General features: G+C 51.1%; 1 protein-coding gene across 1 annotated transcript; it reads left to right on the top strand.

The window, feature by feature from the left end:
• The first annotated feature begins 266 nt into the window (after window positions 1-266).
• On the top strand, window positions 267-14,230 carry HBEGF (heparin binding EGF like growth factor). The gene is made up of 6 exons (XM_073356053.1): window positions 267-558; window positions 1,054-1,227; window positions 6,052-6,229; window positions 10,678-10,833; window positions 11,452-11,545; window positions 12,956-14,230. The coding sequence occupies exons 1-5, from the start codon at window positions 516-518 to the stop codon at window positions 11,522-11,524; spliced, it is 624 nt and encodes a 207-aa protein (XP_073212154.1). The 5' UTR covers window positions 267-515; the 3' UTR covers window positions 11,525-11,545; window positions 12,956-14,230.
• Window positions 14,231-15,934: the final 1,704 nt, after the last annotated feature.

Here is a 15,934-nt window from a genome sequence, read left to right as displayed (position 1 = left end):
GGGTGAGTTTTTGAGTCTTTTACTAGTTGCGCTACAAATTCTTTTTTGGCCTGCCTAATTAAACTTTTACAATTGACTTGCAGATTGCCCCACCCCCAAGAAACCTGGCGGTCTCACCCCCAAAGTAAGGGGACCTGAGTCACCCAGCACCAATTTGACAGAGGGAATCCCCCTCCCACTCAGTCCCCGGAACAATCACGCCATCCCCCGCCCTCAGCGGGCGTGGCGTACACAACAGCATGGCCCCACCCTCTATCCCTGGTGCTGGGACAGACTGGGGCTGGAGAGAGAGGGCTCCTGCTGCGAGCTGGGCACATGTGAGCCGGGAAGGTCGGGCAGAGCAAGCCGTCTGGCAGGACTGAGGGAGCCCAGCGGTGTCTAACGCGAGGCGGCGCAGCGAGGCGGGTGCCGTGGGAGGTAGCGGGGCGATCGCAGAGCCGAGCCCGGAGCGCCGCGGGCACGGCCAGCGGGTGGGAGCAGCCAGTGGGGGAGCCACGCGCCGGGCAGGGAGAGACATGAAGCGGCTGCTCGTGGCTGTCAGCGTCCTTCTGGCTGCAGGTGAGGAGCGGGGAGAGCGGCGCCCGGCGCCGTCCGGCACGGGAGCCCGAGCGGCGGCTGCGGGCAAAGTTTGTTCCTTGCCCGGGCCCCTCTCCCGAATGGCCCGTGCGCTGGCGCCGCGGCCGAGCCCGCCGGGCAGCCCGGACCCCCCTGTCCACGCGCCCAGTGTCCAGGTGCTGGAGGCCGCGCTTGCATAACGGGCCGGGGCCGGGCTCCCTCTGGCGGGGGAGCCCCTCGCCTTGGCCTCCCTACAGGAGCCCGTCCCGAGCGCGCCGTTCCCAGCCCCCGGCCTGGCGCTGCGGCCGGTGCCCTGCCGGGGTGCGGACTCTGCCGCGGGCGTGGCACCTTCGGTCACCCGGGGGCCGGCCTGGCCCGGGGCTGTGACTATAAATACAGTACCCAGCCCCGGGGCTGCCTATGGCGAGCGCCGGGCAGGTGCGGTGCGGTGCGGTGTCCGGCGCTGTCCCCTCAGGAACGCCACTCTCTGTCCCGCAGGGTGTTCAGCGGCGGCGCCCGGAGCCGGGCTGGAAGTGCTGCGGGGCCCGGGCTTCCACGAGGCGAGCGGCGGCCGGTCCGTCGCGCGGCTGCTCGGGAGCGGGCTGGAGGAGGAGCGCGATCCGGACGGCGGCGGGTTCTCGTCTGGGGATTATTTCCTGGAGCTCCCGAGAGGTGCGTGTGTGCGGGGCTCGCCGGCCGCGGGCAGCGCCAGGTGGCCTCCCCTGCAGTGGTGGGAAGCGGGGGCGGGCAGCCCGCGGGTCCCGATCCGGGGCTGCCCAGTGGCTGGGTGCTGGGATCCACGGTGAGAAGCTGGGAGCCCAGCTCAGGAACAAGCACAGCGGGCTGCTGAAGGGAAATCGATTTAGCTCTGGCAGCGCTGGGATTTCCTGGGTAAGGGAGGAAGTGACCTGGTGCCAGGGGACCTTTTTCCTGCTCAGGGGAATGTCACAGGTCGCATTTTCTGTGTGATACCATGGCTAGAGGGGGAAGGAGAGGGAGTGAGTCAAATGCAGCAAAATACATAAGCAGGTGCTTAACTTTAGGCATGTCCCATTGGCTTCCAAGGAACACGCTTAAAGCTAACCACCTGCTTTGCTGAGCTGGCATGGCATTAAGGGGGTGCTTACATGTTGGCCTGGCTTGGGAGGTTGTCCCTGGGGCTGCTTGTGGGGTGAGGAGCATGGTGTGATTGCCTAGGCCGGGTGGATAGGGAGAAACTTTTGTAGCTAGAGTGGGGTTGACTCTGGGGAGAGTTCCTCTTGGGCGCTGAAAGGCAAGGAGTGTCCGTGGGAGAGGCCAGGAGTGGGGTAAGCCCCAGAGCTGAGGGGGCAGTTCTGTCGTTGACTGATGTGTGCAAAGCCCTGACAGCAGGAATCCAACGGGGGAGGGGAAGCCAGGCCAGAATGTTCCCACGGAAATTCCTGCCTTATTTGCTTTGTGTCCGTTCAGTTGTTTTTAGTAGTTCCTTGTCTATGCTCTTTGCCTTCTCTGTTACCCTGGAGTCCTTAGTGCCCCTGCCAAGACCCGGTGCTGCATTCCCTGTAACACTCAAATACCCAGTGCTGCATCCCCATTACCCCTAATCCCTGGGGACTCTTCCCAGATCCAGCACTCAGTTCTTTGCCATGTGCAGTCATTGACGGCATGTTTAATGCACAGCCCTCTCCAGAGCAGGAGGAGAGGGAGACTTGGTAGCTAAGGGGTCCTGTAACTGTTCAGTTGTTGAAGTAATGTTCTCTCTCTGGTGGGAAAGTCCTATAGAACGGAACAGATTCATAGATTCCTAGGCCAGAAGGGGCCATTACAATCAGCCACAGGCCTTTTAGGAAAATATCCAGTCTAGATTAGTGAGGGCACTGAGAGGGCTCTGTGGAAATGGCTTTAAAACCTCATGTCATTCAATAGAGAAGGAGATCTGTTCCATGGGTGTTTTGCACCCCATGTAGAAATCTATAAAATATATGGGATTCCCTATTCGCTTCTATAGGATGGTTCCCAAAAGCCTACAGAAAGGTTGAGCTCTCTGTATTATATCATCTGGGACACTCCCGTGTGGATCCATCCAGTTGAGATTGCATGCCATCCCTGTCTGGAGTGGTCACCACCCATGAGTCACACCCCACTGCCCACACACTGATACTCCTCATACCAACCAGGGGTTAGTCACTGAGCTGCAGGCATCTGAGTCCACCTTCACCCTGCTGTGCCTGTCCATTTATGTTTGGTTTCTCTGACGTTCTTTAGGTGAAGTGCTGGTCCCATTGTATACCGCAGGAGTGGGGGCGTTAGCTTGGTCGTGACCAGGATTTGACACAGGGACAAATTCAGACCTGGCGTTACCAGTGCAACTCCACTGACATCACTCAGATTGCACGCACGCACACCGTCTGCCTGTTACGCTCTGTGGCTTTTCCTCTTTTTTTGTTCCCTCTCCAGGCTGGTTCCTCTCCATCTGTGATGTGTGCCCATCAGCTTTGCAAAACCAGGCTGATCTATTGCACCACAGGGGTGGAGTCTGCGGAGACTCATCCTCTCTCCCTGTCTGTTCTCACCATAAACTTTCCTCCTTTCCTGTCTCTGCCCGTCACTAGCTGTCACAGTTCTCCCCACCTCACACCCACACTTCCTGGGCTGCCCTCTCCTGTCCATTTCTCCACATCTCTCTGCTCCTCTTGGGGTGTGCGCATTTCTTCTTTCTGAATGCAAGCAGTGAGCATTTGGAAGGAAGAGAGGTGTCTCGCACTAGTGTGGGTGAGCTGATAGGCCTCCAATGTCTCAGCTCTGAGAAGAGGATCAGTTGGGAGTGGGATATTTGGATGTGACCCTAGTACTTCAGGGAGTGGTAGTCACCAGTTCTCACCTCCCCCACACTCTCTAGGGCAGCATTTCTCATTCAGGGGGGTTGCACCCTTTGGGGGGAGGGTCATGGAGAGCAGTCAGAGTGATTGCAAAGGTGAAATTTTATTAAAGTCTAAAGCAGAGAAGATCTGGCTCCCCCTCACACCCTTGCCCTCTGCGATAAGTGTTCTCTGTCAGCCTCTCAAAGTACACACACAAATGAATCACATAGGTTGATCATTGCCACCCTTGCTTTATAGCAAAGTAAGTGGATTGTGAAAATATTTGATGAGGGTGGCCAGTGTGGATGGGTTGAGACACACTGCTCAAGGTGGTCATCAGTTCTTCTCTGGCCTGGGAGCCCCTCCTTCAAACCCCATCTGTCCTGATGCCTCTAGCTGCTGTGTCAGCTGTACCCAGTGGAAGGGAGATGTTCCTGAGCTATCTTGAGGCACTGATCAGTCTGGAACATGCTCTCTGCATGCAGGGGTCTGTGCCATCATTTTCTGCTCTCGGCTTACCCCACACCCTTCCTACTTCTTGTGCCTGACAGCCAGCTGCTGGCCAGAGTGGAACGACAGGCTTGTGAGATGGCTTCCCTCAAATGATTCTGTCCTGCACCTGCAGAATTTTCTTGATCTCTGATCTGCTGAGAAGGGGATAGAGGCATAAGGGCCTGGGAGGCAAGCAGGGAGAAGTGAAAGCACCACGGTGCAGTTTTGAGTGTCCTTCCCCTTTCCCTGTGATAGCAACCCTCTGCCCTGCGGGTCACAGCGCCTGTGGCAGGGAGATAAACCAGCAGGGCTCCCATCGGACACACACAGTTCCTGTGAGTTTTGTGGTCTCTGTGGTTCTTCGTGAAATGAGAACTTGCAAAGCTCCTACAGTACCCCAGGTGGCTCCTTCTTCTATTTCTCTGGCCCTGGTGGAGTCTGAACCTGCCGGTACTGCCAGGCCCCCCACACTGTGTAGTACTTGGAGGTCAGATTCTGCTGCCCACCAAGGGGTGCTGAAGAATTCAGGCCTTACTCCAAGTGAGGGAGGGTGTTGGAACATAGCCCTTAATCATAGAAATGTGGGGCTGGTGGGGACCTCGGGAGGTCATCTAGCCCAACCCTTGTGCTGAGTCAGGACCAAGAAAACCTAGACCATCCTGACCAGTGTTTGCCCAGTCTCTTCTTAAAAATCTCCAGCAATGGGGATTCCACAACGTCTCTTGGTAACCTGTTCCAAAGCGTCACTATCCTTAGAATTAGAAAACTTTTCCTAATATCTAACCTGAATCTCCCTTGCTGCAGATTAAGCCCATTACTACTTGTCCTATCTTCAGTGAACATGGAGAACCATTGATCCCAGTCTTCTTTAGAGCAGCCCTGAACATATCTGAAGACTATTATCAGGGCCCCCCTTAGTCTTCTTTTCTCAACACTAAACAGGCCCAGTTTCTTTAACCTTTCCTCACGGGTCAGGTTTTCTAAACCTTGTCTCATTTTTGTTGCTGTCCTCTGAACTCTCTCCAATTTGTCCACATCTCTCCTAAAGTGTGATGTCCAGAACTGGACACGGTACTCCAGCTGAGGCCTCACCAGTACTGTGTAGAGGGGGACAGTTCCCTCCCTTTTCTTACATACAACATACCTGTTAATACATTCCAAAATGATGTTAGTCTTTTTTGTGACTGCATCACACTGTTGACTCATGGTTGCCACATGTGTGATGTTGTCTGGGGCTGTCCCAGTTTCGGTGAGGAATACCACTTCCTCCAGGCCTTGTGCGGGTGGGGGGGAAAAGAGACACAGTAGCTTATGACATATCCGCTTTCAAGGCTTGAAAGTTGACATCATTTTGCAGTGTGATGTTTGGATGCAGAGTGGTAATGGCACAAGGTGATGATTCCTTAGCTATGTCACTGACACCACCATAGAGAGGGAAACCTGAAGAACTCTTACAAGGTTCCCATCCCTTCATTCCTGCTTTTGTTCCTAAGTCAATGAGGCACGCTGTATGCTCCCACTGAGGTCCCTCAGAATTCATGGTGCTCAGCATCAGGATGGCCTGGTGTGCTGTAGCTGTCGTCAGAGTAATTTGCAAGCACAGGTTGGGGAGGCATTGTTTGACTTTCAAAATTGTTTCCACTGAAATTCAAAAACGGCAGATTTCATGGGACTGTGTCTGTTTACATCAGCTTGTTTTCAGAAAACCTAAATTTGGGGCCTGAACTGACCTGCCAGTGCCCTGTAATACTGCATGTGTCCTTTGTGCAAGCCATCATTGTAACCATGGGAAAATCAGCCTGATTAGGACTATGAATAGTCTCTTACAAAAGACCAGACTAATCAGAGAAATAAAGGGTAGATAAAGACTCAATGCCTAATCTTCTGTGGTCAGTGGAAACCAGTGTATATAATAATAAGATGTGAGATATGTACTGTGCTGTTTTTCTCTCTGAATCTCCACTAACTTGTTCCTTTCTTTTCTTTAGCATCTTTATGAATCAGAAATGCTCTGATATTTGTTGAAATCTGCAAAAATGGTGAAACCTCTGGCTGGGGGCAGATAGTTCCTCAGTGATGCTAGAGCTGAGGCAGATGCCTGAAAAAATGCTGTGCTGGATACAGTTGAGTTGACTTCTGTTCTTCTTTTAAAATTGTCTTCCAGTTGCCTTCTTGTCCAAGCCAGAAGGTCTGGTTACTTCAAAAAAAGAAGGGAATGGGAAGAAAAGGAGGAAGGGCAAAGGCAAGGGGAAGAAGAGAGACCCATGTCTGCGAAAGTACAAGGACTTCTGTATTCATGGAGAATGCAAATACATCAGAGAGCTGAAAGCTCCATCCTGCATGTAAGTTATCAGCATATCTCTGTCCTAGGGAAACCTTAGTCATTGTTCCTTGAATTCTCTAAACCACACACAGGAAGAGTGTAGGAGATATTTTTAGTGCATACTCTTAGAGCCCTGTGCAGATACAAAATTTGGATCCACATCCAATCCGCGGTCCACAAACATGGTGAACAATACATCCGCGGATTTTCAGGGCTCCACATACTCTCACTCTGTGAGGATACTATTCTGTTGTCACATGCTGCTTGAGTTTTTGCATCGCTTTAGCACATTGTGCTCAACCCTGGACTCCGTTGGGTCTTGGTAAAGACACAGGTCCAGATGTGTGTCCCTCTATTGCACATGTCGGCCTTCCATTAAATTCCCCAGTGTCTGATACCAGGGATGCCACGTGAATCTCCGTGGGCCCTGAGTGAGCACGGAGTTTAGCCTTCAGGAAGTCAGTACGACACAACTTCCTTTTGTGGCGTGTTTGTCTATTGCAGGGCACTTGGTAGCCCTTTGCAGTCACACTTTCAGAAATGGGCGCTGACTTTAGGAACCCAGACTCAGGTGCCTGTAGCCTGTGTTTCAGGAGTGCTGGATCCCCCCAACTCCAGCTCAGGTCAGTTGGAGCTGAGATGTTCTGCTCCTCTAAAGATCAGGCCCTGGGAGCAGGGAGCTGAGCTCTCCTGAAAATCTAACCATAGGTGTCTCAAGCTGGGCACCCAGCAACAAAGGCACCTGAACTCAGTGGCTGCTCTTGAACATGGCTGTTCCTATTTCCAAGGGCCCATCTAATTAATGTGTCCCATGGTGTATTGTGCAGGTAGCAGCTCTGGTGATGCGTAGGGAGGGGATAGAGGAAGAGTCACGGAGAACGGGGAAGCTGGAAGGATCCACTTAGCCCTGGGAGACTCTGACATTGGCAGAGTGACTGAGTATTCTTCCCACACCAAGAACCTACTCTTGATGTCTTCAAAGGAAAAGACTGAAAAATGCTTTCATTCAGCATTAGGCATACACACCGTGTACCAGTGAGACCCACTAGGCCATGGAATAGTTTCTCAAAGGGAAACAGTGGAAGCTGAAGAAAAAAGCCCTGGAGAACACCTTGTAGGGAAGGTTTTTACAGTGGCTAGTGGGAGCTGAGGCTAGATGTGACTGGATTCTTCCATCTCTGATTTCTAGGATTCTCTTTGTTAAGCTGATGTATTTGTTGTGAGTGCTGCAAGCAAGTTCTCCCTCCGCATTAGAGTTTTATGTGCACTTCTGCTTGTCTGGCACTGTCTCACCATGCAGATGAGGTAGATGGTCTTCTCCAGCACTGAGGTCTCTTTCTGAGGAGCTCCCTTCAAGGCCTTCTTGTCCTAGACCATCTAGTGCAGGGCTCTGGTCTTCTTCTGCAGCAGTTCGGGGCTTGGGGGCTGGAAAGGGAAAGTAAATCTCTTCATCCACCTCTTCAAATGTGACAGTCCTGTCTGTTGCACCAGTGCAGTAGTGCGAGCAGAAGGATAATATGGTGTTGGGACAGAGATAGTCTAAGCTCCAAGCAGCCAGGGTTGGAGACAACAGCTTTGAGGGCACCGTGCATGGCAGCCTGCCAGGAACATGTTGAAACTGTTCCATTGTGAGCCATTCCTCTGTTTACCCCCGTGTTGGAGCTGCTTCCCTGGGCTGGACTACTGTTAATGAATCATTCTCTGCCTCTCCTGGGTGCTTTCCTCTGAGGAGCTCAAAGTTCTTCCAGACATGAATGGACTCCCTCTGCCATCACCCTCAGGAAGTAGGGAAGTATCAGTCACCCATGCCCACTGCACAGGTGGGGGAAGCTGAAGCTAGTGAGAGTTTGTTGCAGTGTTGACACTGGCCTGAACCTCGCAGTTCATTTCTTGTCAGACTCCCCAGAACACTGATCTGGTGGTGCTCTTTAACCTGTCCCCTGAGCTACCGCTGCCTGTCCACCGAACTTGCTGAAGATCGCAGAGCCTTGGCTCGTTGTGTGCAACCTTCTGGCATTGGAAATGTGGGGCAGCGTGGTGTTGCGGAGATCAGTGAGTGCTGCTCTGGGAGCCTCTGAATGTTTTCTGCCCTGAAGCTGCAGCTGAGGGAATTCCTAGCAGCCTGAGCAGCTGGCTCCTGAAACATGATGCTCACAGTAGCCGCCAGCAGAGCAGTCTCTGCTGTCAGGGTCCTAAGCAGCTCACTATCTGGGCTGCTGCAGAGGTCGATGACACCTCTTGCAGGAGCGCAGCAGGCGCTTGAGGGGACGGACTCTCCGGACAGTCAGGCACCTGACTGAACTGCTTCCTGTGGGGACAAGGCCTTTGGGGCAGCAATGAAAGAAAGTGTTCGGAGGGCAAGGCCAGAGCTGGATTAAGGCTCACCCATCCAGACCTCAGCATCTGGAGGCAGACACCGCTGTTCAGAAGGCCCCATTCCCATGAGCTAGTTTCCCTAGCAGCACTCTTCTGCCTTAGTTCCCCTCCTCCCTGACGAGAGCAGAGGCTCCGCGGTGGCTCACTGGGGCCACTGCTCTGGCCTTTAACAAGATCTAAAGGAGTCCGAGGTTCTCAGCTGCAATGGCTGGTATCTAGTAGCCACCCACTGAGAAAGCTGAGGGGTTGTGAGCATTCCAGCCCTGCTCTGCTCAGCTAGCATCTTCAGCAGATCCAGAGCTGCTGCTTTGAGTTTCATTGCGACCTTTGCCTGCTGTGGTGGTTGGGAGAACATGTCGATGTAGCACACTATGATGTTAGCTGAGGGCACTGGCAGCACTTTGTTCTGGACAGGGCTTGGGGTTTGCTGGAGATCTTCTGGCCCCTCCGCTCCTGTGGTTCTTTGCCCTTGGTGTAATGGGAGCATTGGAGGCTGAAGATGACATTGACACATGGCATGTGCTGGATTTAATGGCGCTCAATCTAAACATGGGACACTTGATCTGGATGTCTGGCATGTGTCCACATGTTTGACGAGAAGCTCATCCCTCTCTGATTGGGCCTTGGCAAGGGTCCGGGGCTATGGGTGTGTGTGTGTGTATATTAGGCTGTTTACGTGATTCTCCTTTGACTCACTGCAAGGGGTGTTTGGGTAATTAGCCTCCTGGCTCTGATGCAGATTTTATTTCTGTTACATGAATAATTACCTGGGCAGAGGAGAGGTGGGTGGCTCATGTGTCACAAGTGTTCATTTGCTCCCGTTTGAGAAGTGCGTCTGTGAGAAATATCCCCAGAGGAGGCATTCAAACCTCTTTCATCTCCGTTAGCAAACGCGAGGTCAGACCTGTCCTTGGCTTCCTTAAATGGGACTTCCGGGCTCTGAAAATGGGAGCTGAAGAGGTTTGTCCTAGTGCTGAACTCTAAGTCCCTGACGTGCTAATAGAATTCAAGGATCTCTGTGCAGGGGGAGATACTTAGTTGAGTTCATATTTTAATGGCCTCCTCTCAGCCTGTATCTAATGGGAGCTGGGATGACTCAAGCGTGTCCCAATGACAAAACTCTGACCCTGATGGTCAGGGTGGAGTGATGCCCCTGGTCCCACCCCTTCAGCCTGCCTCCCCACTAATCTCACGACCTCTCACTCGCTTCTGAGCACTGGAAGGCATGTGACAGGATCTGGAGGGTTTAGGTGACCTTGGACGGTTCAGGTCAGACAAACAGAACTGGATGGAGCTGGGAGCCCATCATGCACGGGGCAGCTGTTCTGATGCTTTTTTTTTTCACATAGCACTGAATGAATTCAGTGTTCTACTCACCCATGAAATATGGCCAGCTCTGGGGAGGAGCGAGGTAGCCAAAGGGATCACAGCACGCTGCAAGTCAGCAGGGCACTTTGGAGCAAGGTCCCTGAAAATGTTGTGGGATTGCTAATGTCTCCACAGACCCTTGGATTCAAAAGTCTTATGGGGAAGACCCCCATGTGACAAGCTGCATGGAGCCCAATATATTCATGCTGAAGGCTTGAATCCATCCTGCTGGGGATCCAGGCAGGCTAGAGAGTCCCATCCTGATGCTTGGGCCAGTACCCACTGTGATTCACTTTGGGAAATGCCAGCCCAGTGCACAGCAGCAATGCCAAAAGGTTGGGCAGGGTGCTGGGCTGTACTGGATGTGGGAAGGACAGTAGAGAGCAATAGGCGATACAGGGACCTGTCAGGGACACTGGCCCGGTCCCTGGGGGGAGATGACTGCCCTGGAGAGGGTGCAGCTAAGGCCAGCAATGGTGATGCCAGGCCTGAAGGATCGAAGCACTGAGCGAAGTTTCGGGGCCTTGGGCCGAGTCTCACCGGGGAGGAGGAGGCCATGCTGTGTCCTGAGAGCTAGGAGGGGAATGGAAATGTTCTGTGACACATGGGTGGAAGGGGCTGGAGAACAGTTCTGATGTTAATTAATGCCCAAGGCAAAACTTTGCTCCTAGAGTTCCCTGTTACTACTGTCTTTTGAACTGTCTTTCCTCTCCCCAAAACTAGATGCCAGCCAGGGTACCATGGTGAGCGGTGCCACGGTCTCACTCTCCCCGTGGAAAACCCCTCCACCAGCTATGACCACACCACAGCATTGGCCGTCGTAGCGGTTGTGCTGTCCTCTCTGTGTCTTGTCATCATTGCTGCGTTGCTCATGCTCAGGTACTGGGGAGTGGGCTGCCACACGCTATTCACAAGACCTACCCCACAACTTCGGGAGTGGGAGGGAAGGAGGCTCCCTGTGGTCGCACTGCATGGGATACACCTGCCTGCTCCTAAACCCAGAGCCCTGACCCCAACCTGGGTGAACTGCCCCCGCTGATACCACTGCTGGTGTTCCCTGGGGATCAAGCCCTCTGTGTACGGGAGCAGGGGTCTTCCTGGCTCAGTGGCCGATGACATTTATAGCCTGGGACCACCTTGCTGTCCAGTTCTCTGTCCTCCTTGTCTTGAGTGTTTGTTTTTGATGCTCCCCATGGGCTGGGTTTGTTCCCAGCTTTGCCCTGGCTTCTGAAGGGAAGATCCAGCAGTGTCAAACGAGCTTGGGGAGAAGTGGGCTGATGGGAAGCAGTTGCTTTCTTTCTCCAGACATCAGAGACGTCCAGCCTCTTGCGTCTCTCCCCAGGGGAGGGACTGAGATGGAAGGTGTGACTCTGCATCTTATGGCCAAGATGAGAACAGTGACGGCCCCAGGCGGCTCCTGTTGCGGCGGGTGGGTTCGTGACCCTGACCAGAGCACCAGCGGCATGCTGGTGAATGTCTGTCTGCTTGTGTTTGCAGATGTCACAAAAGAGGAGTTTATGATGTAGAAAATGAAGAGAAAATTAAGTTGGGCATCACCGGAAACCACTGATGGCATCGGGGGACCTGCAAGGTAACCCTCCGGCATGGGCATTGCGGCATGGCAGGGACAGCTTCCATCTGCAAGACTGCACACGGCCCTGCTGGGCCAGGCCCTGTGGGCAGCAACAGGTGCAGCTAGTGGGCATGGATCTTGATGGGTTCTGCAGACGTCTGTCATACTGGGCCAGTTCTGTTCTCTTGTGCAGTCTGACAATGACTAATGCGTCCTTCTTGGATTGAGACTGGGAGCTCAATAGCCTGTGCCTATTACCTGAGCTCCGATAGGGAACAAACCCCATTTCTCTGATTCAGCCCCCAGAGGAGCAAATCCGTGACTCTGCAGTGGGTCTCCTGGCCCTGCCACTGGCCTAAAGTGAACGGATCGCTTTGTACCCATCTCTGGCTTCCTGGCTGAGCCCAATTCTGAATCACCCTGCTGGTTTCCAAAGACCAACGATGCCTTGCTCTGCCCAGTCCCTCTCTGGGTGATGCTCCTCTATGCTTCCCCCTTTCCAACCCACTCTGCTGCTCCAATCCCCTGCTCACAGGGTCACCCGCCCACTCCCTCTGCTCTGTCTCTCTGACCTCAGAGCCACATAACTCCCTTGCTCACCCCTCTGGTCATGGCTTCCCCTCTCCATAATAGAGGATTGTTTATTCACTTGTTCCTCTCTGTCTCTCTGGGATTCCCTGCCTCTCTCCCTTCCTCTGACCCACTGAGTCATCTCTCTTCTTTAAATCTTGCCTTAAAAAAGCCTTACCTTTTCGCTCCCACGTGTCCTTCCCTTATTACTGCATCATTCTTCCATACTCCCTTCCTCAGCCACTGGTGTAGTGGTATTCTTCCAGTGTTACACTGGAAATCAGAGGCTGTGTTTCACCCCAGAGGCAGCTGCACTTCAGTGGTGGGCAGGTGCTGGGAAGGGGAAATGCCCCTCCGCTGGTCCAAATGCTGATATCACACATGCTTTCAGGTTTTTAAATTAGGAAAATGTCATGTCTCCCAGATGGGTAAATTAATATATAGAAGGGTTTACTAATTAGTGGGTTGTGTTCCAGGGGAGGCTTTATCAAAAAGGTAAATATAGGTTGTTGGGTCTGATCCTGGCACAACTCACAGAGGAATCAGTGGGAGCTGTTGGTGATCAGTACCTGTGAAGATGAGGCATATTGTTAATACCTACCTGCATCCCTCATTCTTCAAGGTCTAAGAGGCTGCATTGAAATCATTGGGAGCTCAGAGTACTCCACATCCAGATGGATGGGACACTTACTCTGGCTCTGATTCAGGAAAGCATTCACGTATGGGCTTAAGTGTTTTCCTGAATCAAGGCATCGGTGCAGGGTGTTCTGTGAGGATCTGCACCCACCGCTAAAGCACGTCGCCTTGCACAAGCACAAGCCGTGATGTGAAATGACCCAGCCTTGTGTTGTGTTTCAGGATTCAGCAGTGAAGCGATTCTACCTCCACCAAGAAGCCAGACATAGGAACTTAAGACTCTGTTTATTGGACCTATTGAAAAACCAAAGGGAGTAGAAGGGGAGTATCTGTTTTTGGGGGTTGTGTCAGGGAATTGCTTTACTGAAACACGCATCTCAATGAGCCAACCTGATCTGCTGGAATGGAAGAAGGTGGCAGGAGAGGTGACTTCCTGCTGGATGGTTTCCAATAAGCAGTGGAATTCCTTGAGGAGTCTCAGCTGAAGGGCTCCCGCTGAAGATGGAAAACTGGACCTTAGCTTTAGAGCTTTGATAGGGACTGGAGAGTAACTAAAACCAAACCTGAATTTGGATCCTTCAAACGCATGCTGAGGAACTAACTGTGAAAGACTTCGATTCCGCGGAGACTGACTGCGGCTTTATTAGATGGAGGCGGGGAGGGAAACTATTTAACAAGATATTTTTCATGTTAAATTATATATTTATTTTAGATATACTGTACATAGTATTTATTTAGGGTCTGATCCTGTAGTCTGGAAATCAAGGGAAGCTTTACTATGAGTTCAGATGGCAGGATCGGGCCCTCACTTTTTAAAGTGTAACATAATGGTCTAATAATTAACACTTTGTTACAAATGTTTAGATATTATTTAATGATGACTGGAAAAGGAGTCAGATATAATTTAATATGGTCATTTAATAAGGAACAATGTGTCCTCACTAACTGTTGTCCATGAATATTTCATGTGGCACTATAAGGGGAAAAATATGGACAGCATGAGCCAAATACCAGATTTCAGCACTTCTGCATGTCCCCTTCTCCCTTCTTGCTGAGAAGCAGCAGGTGAAGGGAAACACATGTATGGGGGCAAACTCAGACCAGCTGTCGGTGAGTGCAGCTCCGCTGAATCTGACCTATACTGTCCAAACATTTCTATTATTCGAAACTCAACTGGCGCTTACTCCAACCTCTGCGAATGAAAAAAAGGGGTGGATTCATTCAAAATTCAAAGCCTAGGCCAAACACCAAAGGTGCAGGAGACAAACATGGGGGAAACTATCTCAAGATACTCTCTACGTTGTCTTCAGGATCCCAAGGAAGTCTTATGGGGTCTCTTCCCTCATGGAGATTCCTGAAGTCCCTGCATTAGAAGAAGTTTGAGTTCTTATGCATGTCAGATTTCAGAGGCTGCAGTGAGCATCCTCATGTTGTTACATCCTGCGCTTTGAGAACTGGTTCAGATGTTACAATCAAAATAAAAATAACCCAAACTCACTTGTGTCTCCTGTTCATTGAGTCCTATGCTGGGAAGCCTCCTGAAAGCAAGGTGATGTATAGACGGGAGCAGGGAGTGTCAAAGCAGAGAGAGCTAGCTGTTTTTCCATGGGAAATCTGCTTTTCTCTAGCACTATACAAGGGCTCATTTTTAGACTGGAGTGCCTAAGTCCGCACACTCATTTCGACATTTTGGGGGCTCATCTTGGCACTAAGAAATATTTGTCGTTGTTTTCTAGTCCTGGCAAATATAGTGCCAATCTGTAAAAGACAACCGGGGAAATTACAGACCAGTCAGCTTAACGTCAGTACCTTAAAGATAATGGAGCAAATAATTAAGCAATCAATTTGCAAACACTGAGGCCTGGTCTACACTGCAGGGTGGGGGTGGGGATTGATCTAAGTTATGCAACTTCAGCTATGTGAATAACGTAGCTGAAGTCGACGTACTTAGATCTACTCACCGCAGTGTCTTCACTGTGGTGAGTCGACTGCTGACGCTCCACAGTCGACTCTGCCAGCGCCTCTCGCTCCAGTGGAGTACAGGAGTCGACGGGAGAGCGCTCAGGGGTCAATTTATCGCATCTAGAATAGATGCGATAAATCGACCCCCCGCTGGATCGATCACTGCCCGCTGATCCGGTGGGTAGTTTAGACATTCCCTTAGATGATAATAAGGTGATAAGTAACAATCAGCATGGATTTTTCAAGAACAAATCATGTCAAACCAACTTAATAGCTTTCTTTGACAGGGTAACAAGCCTTGTGGATAGAGGGAAGAGGTAGATGTGGTATAGCTTGATTTTAGTAAGGCTTTTGAGGTCTCGCATGACCTCATAAACTAGGGAAATCCAACCTAGATGGACCTACTATAAGGTGGGTGCATAACTACTCTCTGGGGACAGTTTTCCAACCTGTTATCAGTGGTTCACAGTCACGCAGTAAGGGCATATCAAGTGGGATACTACAGAGATCAGTTCTGGGTCCAGTTCTGTTCAATATCTTCATCAATGATTTAGAAAATGGCATGCAGAGTACACTTAAAGTTTATAGATGCAACCAAGCTGGGAGGGGTTGCAAGTGCTTTGGAGGATAGGATTAAAATTCAAAATGATATGGACAAACTGGAGAAATGATCTGAAGTAAATAGGTTGAAATTCAATGAGGACAAATGCAAACTACTCCACTTAAGAAGGAACAAGGAATGGCACACGCACAAAATTGGAAATTACTGACTAGGAAGGAGTACTGTAGAAAGGGATCTGGAGATCTTAGTGGATAACAAGCTAAATATGAGTCAACAGTGTAACACTTGCAAAAAAAGCAAACAATCTGGAATGTATTAGCAGGAGTGTTGTAAGCAAGACAGGAGAGGTATGTCTTCCACTCTACTCTGTGCTGATTAGGTCCCAGCTGGACTATTGTGTCCAGTTCTGGGTGCCACATTTCTGGAAAGATTTGGAGAAAGTCCAGAGAAGAGCAACAAAAATGATTAACGGTCCCCAGGAGGGAAGATTGAAAAAATTGGGTTTGTTTAGTCTGGAGAAGAGAAGACTGAGTGAGGATATAACTGTTTTCAAGTACATAAAAGGTTGTTACAAGAAGGAGGAAGAAAAATTATTGTTCTTAATCTCTGAGGATAGGACAAAAAGCAATGGGCTTAAATTGCAGCAAGGGCAGTTTAGATTGGACATTAGGAGAAAC

The sequence above is a fragment of the Lepidochelys kempii genome, chromosome 8, assembly GCF_965140285.1.
Source record: "Lepidochelys kempii isolate rLepKem1 chromosome 8, rLepKem1.hap1, whole genome shotgun sequence".
Taxonomy (NCBI): domain Eukaryota; kingdom Metazoa; phylum Chordata; order Testudines; family Cheloniidae; genus Lepidochelys; species Lepidochelys kempii.
Note: the sequence above shows the minus strand (reverse complement) of the source record. Positions and strands in the feature narration are given on the sequence as shown.